This window comes from Pantherophis guttatus, chromosome 5 (assembly GCF_059756535.1).
Source record: "Pantherophis guttatus breed Tessera chromosome 5, ASM5975653v1, whole genome shotgun sequence".
NCBI classification, from domain to species: Eukaryota; Metazoa; Chordata; class Lepidosauria; order Squamata; family Colubridae; genus Pantherophis; species Pantherophis guttatus.
This window is the reverse complement of record NC_142067.1, coordinates 12,800,427-12,812,772: the sequence shown is the minus strand read 5'-3', so window position 1 is coordinate 12,812,772 and position 12,346 is coordinate 12,800,427. Positions and strand designations below refer to the sequence as shown.

Here is a 12,346-nt window from a genome sequence, read left to right as displayed (position 1 = left end):
CCACAGGTCTTCCCTCTGCTTGGAAAGCCTATGCTCGTAGTCCTCAGTGAGGTGCTTCTGCTGAGCCTTCTTCTCGGTCAGATTCAATTTGAACTGAGCTGTTTTGCCAACTCTTTCTCATTGGTGGCTGCTTAGCTCCATGTTGTGGCCCGCCAGCGGCCTGCGCTGATCGTGGCTGATCCCAACGACGAGGAGGCTGGTGTGGGGTTGCGCCAGCAGCCGGCGCAGCCGGCGCTCGCATTGGACAGCGAGGAGACTGAAGAGGATGTGGTGCCAGAGGCAGATACTCAGCCAGGGCCTTCAGAACCCCCAGAGGCTCCTTCAAGTGGAGAGAGTGAAGTGGAGGAGCCTCTCCTCAATGCTCGCGCATGCAGGGCTGCCAAGATGCAGGAGTGGCTACTCAGGAGGAGGAGGTCTTCTCGAGAGTAAGGTTTGAGGATAATTGGCCACTCCCTTAGCCTATTTAAGTCGCACGCAGTTAGTAATTTCTTGCTGGAAACAACGTGTAATTATTACAGAGCATTTTGGAGAGTGAGTGTCTTATCATATCTTGTTTTCTGGGCTGGTTGCCAACCTCTGCCAGACTTTGTTGTGTATGTCACAATCCTTGGGAATCCGGAGCTGGGGGAGAACACTCCAACAACTGCTTCCTATTGGGGCCCTAAGGAGCCCGGGCGGGCAGGTGAGGAGTGACTGGGAGGGGAGGGGTGAGTAGAGGCCGTCAAGGCATCCTTTGAAGCTGCCAAGACATCAAATTGGCCACACCCACCCAGTCACATGACCACCTAGCCACGCCCAGCCAGCCAGTCATTAGGCAGATCATATTAGTGGTCCGCGGGATTTAAAATTATGAATTTAGTGGTCCCTGAGGTCTAAAAAGTTGGGGACCCCTGATCTGGTGGGACTCTGCTTGCTAGCGCTGCTTCAATTCCTTGACTATACTGACAATTAGCAGATGAGATTCATTTTCTCATCTCAGCTCTGTCTGATCGTATTTCCTGAAAGTCTGATGAAAGGCCACCCACTGCTCTGGGTACCCCAGAGCGTTCAGCTAGATGGCTGAATGACAAAGCCGTAAGATTTCCTTAGGAAAAGAGGAAAGTCCTAATTAATCATCCTGACACAATTCCCCCAAGAAAAAGGAAGATAATTGAGATGTTCCTAAAGAGAAGCCTGGATCTAGGGAGGCCGCCCGAGTCCAAATTTCGTGGCGGAGTGAGAGGTGTGCCTCCTGGCTCCCCAAATTCTCCATGGCCTGATTTTGGAGTTGGATAGCAAAGTCGTTGGCCCTGTTGATGCTTGGAAACCCACATGACACAATGTGCCTTTCTTAAAGATTAAATAAAGCTTTTGGGCAAAATGAAAATTCAGGGATGAGCTGCAGTGATGGGTTTCAAAAAATTTTACTGCCGGTTTTGTGGGTGTGGCTTGGTGGGAATGGCTTGGTGGGCATGGCAGGAGAAGGATACTGCAAAATCTCCATTTCCTCCTGATCAGCTGGGACTTGGGAGGCAGAGAATAGATGGGGGCGGGGCCACTCAGAATTTTTGCTACTGGTTCTCTGAACTATTCAAAATTTCCGCTACCGGTTCTCCAGAACTGGTCAGAACCTGCTGAAACCCACCTCTGATGAGCTGGTGCTAAAAGTTAGAAAAATCTCCCCCAAATGCTGCACTTTTTTGACAGTTTAGGAGCAATCAAGGAAAAAATAAAGGGCAATTAACGGAGATCGATTTGGATGTCTTCTGGAATGAGGTAGAAACCTGGATAAAATAGGGCTGTCAAACTCAAAGCCCGCGGGACGAATCTGGCCCGTGGGATGCTTACATCTGGCCCGTGGGGTTGCCCTGGAAACAGCGACGGACCAGCCCGCGGTGCCTCTGCCAGCAAAAATGGAGCTCGGGAGGGCCGCGCACAGCCTCCCCAAGCTCCGTTTTCGCTGGCAGAGGATTGCAGCAGGCCATTGCGGTCGAAAATGGAGCCTTGATGAGTGACGTTGAGTTGGCCACACCCACCCTGGTCACGCCCACCACCTCACTCCCCCCACCCAAGGACAAACAGAACCCTGATGCAGCCCTCAGTTTGACACCCCTGTTCTAAACAAGTAGATCAAAAACGTATCAAATTTACCATACAATTTTTGTGGTTGGTTGCCAGGCATAAGCTTAGTGGAGGATCCCCAGAGATTAATAACTTTCTGCAACCAACCAACCTTCCTTCCTTCCTTTCCTTATTTCCTTCTTTCTTTCCTCTTGCATTTCATTTTCCCTTACTTTGTTTTTATCTCCTTCCTTCCTTCCTTCCTTCCTTCCTTCCTTCCTTCCTTCCTCTTGCATTTCATTTTCTCTTTCTCCTCCCTCCCTTCCTTATTGTGTTTCCTTTTCCTTCCTTCCCTCCCTTTAATGAGGATTTGATCTATGCACCATGTCAAAGATCTCTGGAATGGGATCAAGTTTCATGCCTCTTTTTCCCCACAAAACATCATTACAATCAGAATATTTGGCCGATATTGCCTGCAGGGCAGTGGTGAAATTCAATTTTTTTTACTACCGGTTCTGTGGGCATGGCTTGGTGGGCATGGCAGGGGAAGGATATTGCAAAATCTCCATTTCCTCCCCATTCTGGGGCCAGCCAGGGGTGGTATTTGCCGGTTCTCCGAACTACTCAAAATTTCCGCTACTGGTTCTCCAGAACCTGTCAGAACCTGCTGGAAATTGTTAATAGCTCAGAGTCTGTCAGGATCAGAAAGGGGTATAACTGAACCTGTCTGAGTACAAAGATTAATAGGAATATTAAATGTTGACCTGAACATCATATGTTCAGACTCTTCCCATCCTGCTTACAATCTTTTTGGACTGTTGCCTTCTGGCAGAAGATACAGAACAATTAAAACTCAGACCACACGTTTTCTGAATAGTTTTTATCCCAGAGCTATAATTGCACTCAACAATGAACTAAAGGGCCACCATCAGTGAGCTGTTGGACAGCATTACTTGGTCTGTTGTGTGGATATTTAGGTGGTTTAGGGTTGGGGAATTTGTGGGGGGTGGGGGTGTGTTTGGGGATTGTTATGTGTGTTGGACCTGGTCTTTGGGTGTTAAGTGAATTTCGTTGTATGGGTATACTGTGTACCCACGTACAATGACAATGAAGTTATTATTATTATTATATGAAAGAGCTCCATGTAATTACCAAATGCCTTCCCTCTAAAACTCCTGAAGGGCTGAATGCAGGGATGAAATGCTCCCGGTTCGGACCGGATCGCTCGATCCGGTAGCGATGGAGGCGGGTGGTTCAGAGAACCGGTAGCAAAAATCCCTGCCCCCCGCCCATTGCCCAACTGAGCTGCGCGGTCATCAGAGGCTTTTTTTAATTTTTAAAAGCATTTTTTCTACAACCTCTTTGGCCAAAGAAATGCTTTTAAAAGTAAAAAAAAAAAAAAGCCTCTGATGATCACGCAGCTCAGCTGGGATCATCAGAGGCTTTTTAAAAAAAAAAAAAGCCTCTGTCGATCAGGCAAGTCAGCTGCGATCGTCAGAGGCTTTAAAAGCATTTTTTTTACAACCTCTTGAGGCGAAGAGGTTGTAGAAAAAATGGTTTTAAAAGAAAAAAAAAAGTGGCCATGCCCACTCAGTCATATTCCCCACCCACACCCACAGAATCGGTAGTAACAAATTTTACATTTCACCACTGGCTGAATCCCTTCCTCATAAACTAGACTGGGGAGCATTTAAGGCAACTGCTTGCCTGAAATGTGCAGCACTTAGTGATTGACTCACTGTAAAAACCTCAGCAGGCAGCCTTGCGCAGAATGCCTCCGACGTCTCACAATATAAACAAAGATAATGTGAATGGCAGCGTTGCTTTTCTCCGGCAAGCGGGGAGCATTACTTGCTGCAAATGGCACAGCGGCAAAGAACGGGCATAGCGGCATTCAAAGATGTTGATAACCAAACTGGGAAAGACATACAGATGGTGGTTTACCCATGGTTAACTGCAGCAAGAGTGCGTTATATGCACCAAGATGGAAAGACTCTGAGATAAAGATACACAAATCTGTCCCTTGATTTCAATGCATTGTCTCCTGTGTGGGACAATGTGCTTCTCTATTTTAGGTCACATGTAGTAATTATTCGAAGTTTTTTTTTTAATTGTTTCACACCTATCCTCAAAACGACTCTATAGAGCACTGCACACCAGAATAACTAGACACAAGAACGGTTTTTTCCCAAATGCCATCACTCTGCTAAACAAATAATTCCCTCAACACTTTCAAACTATTTACTAAGTCTGCACTACTATTAATCTTCTCACCGTTCCTATCACTCATCTCCTCCCACTTATGACGGCATGACTGTAACTTTGTTGCTTGTAGCCTTATGATTTATATTGATATTGCTTGTTTCCTGATTGCTTATTTGTACCCTCTGACTATCATTAATTGTTCTACCTTATGATTCTTGATGAACGTATTTTTTCTTTTATGCACACTGAGAGCATATGCACAAAGACAAATTCCTTCTGTGTCGAATCACACTTGGCCAATAAAATTCTGTCCTGTCCTGTCCTGTCCTGTCCTGTCCTGTCCTGTCCTGTCCTACCCTACCCTACCCTATTTTATTTTATTTTCTACTCTACTCTACTCTACTCTAGTCTAGTCTATGAGGACCCGGATTGTGGGGGCAATAAGCTGACTTTGTATAAAAAAGAACACCGCTTAGGGGCCCCCGAAAGCCCTACTAAGCAGGTATATACAAAAGTATGAAGGCTATTGCTTAACGCATTGTAAACCGTCCTGAGTCTCCAGAGAAGGGCGGCATATAAATCAAATAAATAAATAAATAAATAAATAAATAAATAAATAAATAAATAAATAAATATTCTATTCTATTCTATTCTATTCTATTCTGTTCTGTTCTGTTCTATTCTATTCTATTCTATTCTATTCTATTCTAGACAACATCATGTCAGGATAACCACTCTACTGCCTGCATCTACAATATACTCTGTCAACTGTTAGGGAGGGACTGTCTTCACCCTCTTTCTCTCACATATGATATCTGGGCCAAGGTACCTCTTACTCCTGCAGCCTCTCCCTCCTGGAGATTCATTTGTCAACCCTGAAGCTGACCTGGCTGTGGCCATTTTGGGGCTTCAGTGCTGCCACAACTGGAGCCGTGGGAAAGGGAGGGGGAAGTAGAAATAGCTGGGGTGCTGTAGCCAAAATGAAATACTTTCTCTTGGGAACCAAGGACATTCCCACCAGGTGTCCAGAAGGAGGGGACTGGTGTCATCTAGCAACTGGACTGTATCCTGATTGGACCATGTGACACATTGTTTGGAGAAAGTGAAAGAACTTTTAATTAGGTGAAAACTGTGGGAACATTTAGAGTCGGCTTTCACCAGTTTGTGCCAATATGACCTACCCAATAAATCTATTCTTTGAGGAATCCAACTGTCTCGGAGTTTTGATTGCTATGGGTGTGTTACTTGGATCCCTGACACCATTCTCATTCCAGGTTCCACCTTCCATCACAGGTCCCCTGCACTGGGAAAAGTCTAGTCTGGTTTAGTTTTAGTTCTTCTAACTTTGACAAAACTTTCAAATGCAGTTCTAAGAAATGATGGGAAGACAATTTTCAAAGGAAAAAGGGGAAAAAAAGAGATCCAAATAAATCTATATAGGATGAGATAACAATCACCCTTCCCTTTTCTTGTCTGCCCTTTTCCACCCCAATTCAATCAGTGCACACGGGAAGGCTAAGAAATAGAAGCTCTTCTTTTATGAGTATTTTGAAAAGGGTTCATAAATGTTTATTTATAGCCATGCTTACACAAGTCTAAAAATGCCTGGTTGTTGGATTTTTTTTTTAAACTCAAACCAGAGATGAAAATCCATCAGTCTAATGCATTATAGATGAATGAAGACTGATGTGATTTAAGGACCATGTGTTTAGCAACTGTTCTAACTTACGAAAGTGCTGAACAAAGGAGACTTATGACAGGTCCTTGCACTTGCGGTCATCACAGCATCCCCACAACGATGCGATCACAAGGACTGCTTGGCAACAAGCTCACAATTATGACATTGCAGTGTCCTGCAGTAATGCGATTGCCACTCGTAACCTTCATTGCTGGCTTCCACAAGCAAAGTAATGAGGAAGCTGGCAAGAAGTCACAAATAGCACTATCATGTGACTGTAGGATGTTGGTACTGCATAGGATTTGCCTAACAATGACAACTGGGACTGCCACGACCGTAAGTGTCACGTTTTGTGATTGTGTTGCATAGCAACAGAGTTGCTGGTCCCAATTACCATTCTTAAGTGAGGACTAACCGTACTAAGCTTCCAATGGACACTAAAACTGCAGATATGCCAGAAGGAAAATCTTTAGGGGAGATTGTGAAGGATGAGATATCAATCTTATTCGTGAGCAGGAAACGTTTTGGGGGCTGACATGAGGTACTAATACCACTCTATAAAGCCCTAGTAAAACCACACCTAGAGTACTGCATCCAGTTTTGGTCACCATACTATAAAAAAGATGTTGAGACTCTAGAAAAAGTGCAGAGGAGAGCAACCAAGAGCCTTGGTAGTACAGTGGTTTAAAGCACCCTGTTATTAACACAGTTGCCTGCAATTACTGCAGGTTCGAATCTTACCAGGCTCAAGGTTGACTCAGCCTTCCATCCTTTCTAAGGTAGGTTAAATGAGGACCCAGTTTGTGGGGGCAATAAGCTGACTTTGTATAAATATACAAAAGGATGAAGGCTATTGCTTAACGCATTGTAAGCCGCCCTGAGTCTCCGGAGAAGGGCGGCATATAAATCAAATTTAAAAAAAACAAACCAGGATGATTAGGGGACTGGAGACTAAAACATATGAAGAACGGTTACAGGAACTGGGCATGGCTAGTCTAGTGAAGAGAAGGACCAGGGGAGACATGATGGCAGTGTTCCAATATTTGAGGGGCTGCCACAGAGAGGAGGGGGTCAAGCTGTTTTACAAAGCACCTGAAGGCCAGACAAGGAATAATGGATGGAAACTGACCAAGGAGAGATTCAACCTAGAAATGAGGAGGAACTTTCTGACAGTGAGAACAATCAGCCAATGGAACAGAAGTTGCCTTCAGAAGTTGTGGGAGCTTCATCACTTGAGACTTTCAAGAAAAGATTGGACTGCCATTTGTCAGAAATGGTGTAGGGTCTCCTGCTTGAGTGGGGGGTTGGACTAGATGACCTATAAGGTCCCTTCCAACTCTGTTAATCTGTTATAACCTTAAATGTTCTGGGTTTTAGAATCTAAGGCGAGCCCTAGGTAAGGAGCAGGCATGGTTTTGTGCCCAAATAGGAACGATCCCCAGGAAAACGTTTTCAGTGAAATCTTGCACATGCAAAAACCGAGTGACACAAAAAGACCTAAATCGAAGTGGTTTGGCTGTGTACAGAGAAAGAATGAGAAGGGAATTGCAAAATAAATATTTGAAGAAGAACAAATGAGCGAGAGAAAGGGGAAATCAAGAAAGCCACGTGTCAGCTTTGCGAAGTTGTCCAGACAAGACGCTTCTCCAGAAGTAACTAGTTCCAACTTTATTGTAAGATAACATTAACCCAATGTTGCAAGTCTAAAAGTATATCTCTCCCTCCTTTATAGTCCAATTAACTAGTGAGCATCTCTTCTCAGATGATTGCCACATACACATTCCTTCCATGAGCCAAATATGCTGCTTATCTGACCATTGTTTAGTCTAACACTCCTGTCTCCCAAGGCCATTCTCTTCCCATACAGGTAGACCCAGTGGTGAAATCCAAATTTTTTTACTACGGGTTCTGTGGGCATGGCTTGGTGGCATGGTGTGGATTGGTGGGCGTGGCTTGATGGGCATGACAGGGGAAGGATACTGCAAAATCTCCATTTCCACCCTACTCCAGGGGAAGGATACTGCAAAATCCCCATTCCCATCCCACACCAGGGGAAGGATACTGCAAAATCCCCATTCCCTCCCCACTCCAGGGGAAGGATACTGCAAAATCCCCATTCCCTCCCCACTCCTGTGGGAAGGATATTGCAAAATCTCCATTCCCTCCCCACTCCAGGGGAAGGATACTGCAAAATCCCCATTCCCTCCCAGTCCAGGGAAAGGATACTGCAAAATCCCCATTCCCACCCCACTCCAGGGAAAGGATACTGCAAAATTCCCATTCCCTCCCTACTCCAGGGGGAAGGATATTGCAAAATCTCCATTCACTCCCCACTCCAGGGAAAGGATACTGCAAAATCCCCATTCCCTTCCCACTCCTGGGGGAAGGATATTGCAAAATCTCCATTCCCTCCCCACTCCAGGGGAAGAATACTGCAAAATCTCCATTCCCACCCCACTCCAGGGGAAGGATACTGCAAAATCTCCATTCCCACCCCACTCCAGGGGAAGGATACTGCAAAATCCCCATTCCCTTCCCACTCCTGGGGGAAGGATATTGCAAAATCTCCATTCCCTCCCCACTCCAGGGGAAGAATACTGCAAAATCTCCATTCCCACCCCACTCTGGGGCGAGCCAGAGGTGGCATTTGCTGGTTCTCTGAACTACTCAAAATTTCCGCTAACGGTTCTCCAGAATCTGTCAGAACCTGCTGGATTTCACCCAGGATGACCTCACTCAACAACTGCAGCAGCAATGCCATCGCTAAGAAATGTACTCCTAAAATGAAACATCCTGTGATCTTGCTGGATCAGTTACAACATCAGTTCTTCTGCATAATCACCAACGACCGTTCAGTGTGACATTGTGTCACCCTGAGTTGTCACTTCTTGCCAACTTCTCCATTCACCTTGCTTGTCAGAAATTGGCTGTGAAGCTCACAAATTGGCGATCACGTGAACTGCAGGGAGATGTTGGACAGCTGCAACGAATAGTCCTGATCATAAAAGTACTTTGTCAGCACTATCCTAAGTTAAAATGGTTGCTAAACAGTGCCGTCATTAACCAAGGACTCCCTGTGCACCACGTTAGATAGCGTTGATGAGAGTCTCACAGGGAAAGAAGTGAAAGAAGTTTAAAGTTTAAAAAAAGAAGCTTTAAAGAAGCTTAAAAAATAAATGCCAAAACAATTGGCAAGGATAGAAAAGTGTGGAATAGAACGGTGAATGGTGTGTAAACTAGTTTTCACTCTGTTTCCTTTGTTAGTCTTATATCTTTAATTCCTTTTCTTTGTTATTTTTATTCTTTTCTATGCATTGCATAAGGTTCCTTAGCCTGCAAGGGAAAAGTGCAATAGATAAGCATATATATTTTTCACCTGTGGCCCAGTGGCCTCTGAGCATAAACAGAGAGACTAAGAGATACTCAGTGATGCTACAACCAGAATCATTTGAAATTTTAAAGCGTTCAAGTTAATAGCCTACGTTTGTAGAGTAGGTTTATCAGAAGCTGTGCTAAATAAATGCAGATTTAATATCAAAGGCAATATCCTGTTAGAGGAGCAGCAACAGGGAAGGTGCTCCTTTTAGAAGTACTGGTAGTGCAGTGGGGATCTACCCAGCTGCTCTGGGAAGCAGGACATTTAAGGACACTGGTCTGCTAAGACCTTTGCTGATTGTCTTACAATGAGGACGAATCTCATTGTTTCTGGAGCAGAGATTGCGAATCTTGGTAAAATTCTTAGAAAGTGTTGTGCCTATTTTGGATTGTTGTTGTTGTGGGGGAAATCGGAGGAGGAAAGAGCACCATGTGCATGGGCTGCCTTCTTTATATCAAACAATAATAATAATAATAATAAAGGCAAGATAAAAATCTAAGTAAAACTTAATAAACGAATTAAATACAACATTTGCTTTCTTTCTCCTCCTGCCCGAGTTTCAGTGCCCAACCTTACACACACACACACCCATTCTCTGAGCCTCAGTTTCCCCTTTGGTAAGGGACCGCTGACCTCGTGCAACGAATAGTAATTAGTCCCAGTAACAGAGTTGGAGGGAACCTCAGAGGTCATCTAGTCCAACCTTTGGAGCCTTGGTGGTGCAGCAGACTAAGAATTTGGGATGAACACTTTTGGAATGATGTTCCAGATTTCTAGAGGAAAAAAAATTGCAGACTACAGCAATCATTTGCACTACTCAGGTGACCCTTAGATACAGACTCCAAGCAGCCTTGGTAGTACAGTGGTCTAAGGCACCCTGTTATTAAGACCAGCTGCCTGCAATTACTGCAAGTTCAAATCTCACTAGGCTCAAGGTTGACTCAGCCTTCCATCCTTTCGAGGTAGGTAAAATGAGGACCCGGTTTGTGGGAGCAATAAACTGACATTGTATAAAAAAGAAGACCGCTTGGGGGGGGGGGAGATGAAAGCCCTACTAAGCAGGTATATACAAAAGTATGACGGCTGTTGCTTAACGCATTGTAAGCCGTCCTGAGTCTCTGGAAAAGGGCGGCATATAAATCGAACCAATCAATCAATCAATCAATCAATCAATCAACAAATAAATAAATAAATAAGCAAGCTCACGCAGGAGACCTAGACTAGGGATTCGAACTCGCCGAACTTTCCGATCCGCAAGCTCAGCCTCTTAACCACTGAGTCACGGCGAGCCCCCAAACCAAGGAAGAGACAAGGAAGAGCCTGGCATCTTCTTCTCCTCACCCCCCCACTCCCTTCCCTCCTCCTCCTCCTCTCCCCCCCTCACTTCTTGTCCCCGGTGGAACTCCCTGACACATGATCCGTCCCAGGAGCTGCCTCTCCTCTCCGTTGCCTTTACCTGCGTTCCTGAGCTTGCGGTTCTTGAAAACCGAGACGACGACCAGCAGGCTTCCCACCACGTCGACGACGGTGGTAAAGATCAGCACGCTGGACAGCACCGTCACCACCCAGCGCGGTCTCGGGTCCTCCGCCGCCGCCGCCGCTTCTTCTTCTTGCCCGCGCTGAGGCAAAGGGAAGGCGAAGGCTCCTCCTCGGCCCGCCAGCCCGCTGCAGTTCCTCAGAGAGCCATTCTCCAGCATTTCGGAGCAGCCCCTCGCCGCTTCCAGAGCCGCCCTCCGCCTGCCGTCCGGCGCCCGCCGCTGCCTCCTCCTCCTCCTCCTCCTCTTCGCATTGGAAAGTCTCCCCGTTTTCCTCCCTTCGCTCGCTCGCCCCGCCACAGCGCTACTCTGCCGCTCGCTCGCCCCGCCAGGGGGTTTAATAGGCTGTTGCTTCTCTCCCCGCTACCCAACCCGGGCCCCGCCTCCCCCACCCCCCTTTTTTTTGATTCCCTCCAAACCAAAGGCGCGAAAGGAGGAGGTGGGGGGGGGGGAAGAAGGAGGAGCTTCGGTCCCAAACTCCACCCTCTTCTTATTGCTCCTTTGAAGGGGAAAGGAGAGGGAAAGGGGTCTCCAGCCCCGCCCCTTGGGGGCCAGGCCACGCCTCCTCCTCCTCCTCCTCCTCCTCCTCCTCCACTTTCTTCTTATTGCTCCTTTGAAGGGGAAAGGAGAGGGAAAGGAGTCTCCAGCCCCGCCCCTTGGGGGCCAGGCCACGCCTCCTCCTCCTCCACCTCCACCTTCTTCTCATTGCTCCTTTGAAGGGGAAAGGAGAGGGAAAGGAGTCTCCAGCCCCGCCCCTTGGGGGCCAGGCCAGGCCACGCCTCCTCCTCCTCCTCCTCCACTTTCTTCTTATTGCTCCTTTGAAGGGGAAAGGAGAGGGAAAGGAGTCTCCAGCCCCGCCCCTTGGGGGCCAGGCCACGCCTCCTCCTCCTCCACCTTCACCTTCTTCTCATTGCTCCTTTGAAGGGGAAAGGAGAGGGAAAGGAGTCTCCAGCCCCGCCCCTTGGGAACCAGGCCACGCCTCCTCCTCCTCCACCTCCACCTTCTTCTCATTGCTCCTTTGAAGGGGAAAGGAGAGGGAAAGGCGTCTCCTGCCCCGCCCCTTGGGGGCCAGGCCAGGCCACGCCTCCTCCTCCTCCTCCTCCTCCACTTTCTTCTTATTGCTCCTTTGAAGGGGAAAGGAGAGGGAAAGGAGTCTCCAGCCCCGCCCCTTGGGGGCCAGGCCAGGCCACGCCTCCTCCTCCTCCTCCTCCTCCACTTTCTTCTTATTGCTCCTTTGAAGGGGAAAGGAGAGGGAAAGGAGTCTCCAGCCCCGCCCCTTGGGGGCCAGGCCACGCCTCCTCCTCCTCCTCCTCCTCCTCCACTTTCTTCTTACTGCTCCTTTGAAGGGGAAAGGAGAGGGAAAGGAGTCTCCAGCCCCGCCCCTTGGGGGCTAGGCCACGCCTCCTCCTCCTCCTCCACCTCCACCTTCTTCTCATTGCTCCTTTGAAGGGGAAAGGAGAGGGAAAGGAGTCTCCAGCCCCGCCCCTTGGGAACCAGGCCACGCCTCCTCCT

At 47.3% G+C, this 12,346-nt stretch overlaps 1 protein-coding gene across 1 annotated transcript in view; it reads right to left on the bottom strand.

Annotated features, from left to right (window-relative positions):
- Nucleotides 1-11,166, bottom strand: part of MTNR1B (melatonin receptor 1B) — a 42,414-nt gene extending 31,248 nt beyond the window's left edge. The window contains exon 1 of the mRNA XM_034408501.3: nucleotides 10,756-11,166. Within this exon, the coding sequence (XP_034264392.2) occupies nucleotides 10,756-10,996 (241 nt within the window). The 5' untranslated portion in view covers nucleotides 10,997-11,166. The remainder of the gene's footprint in view (nucleotides 1-10,755) is intronic.
- Between the last annotated feature and the right edge of the window lie 1,180 nt (nucleotides 11,167-12,346).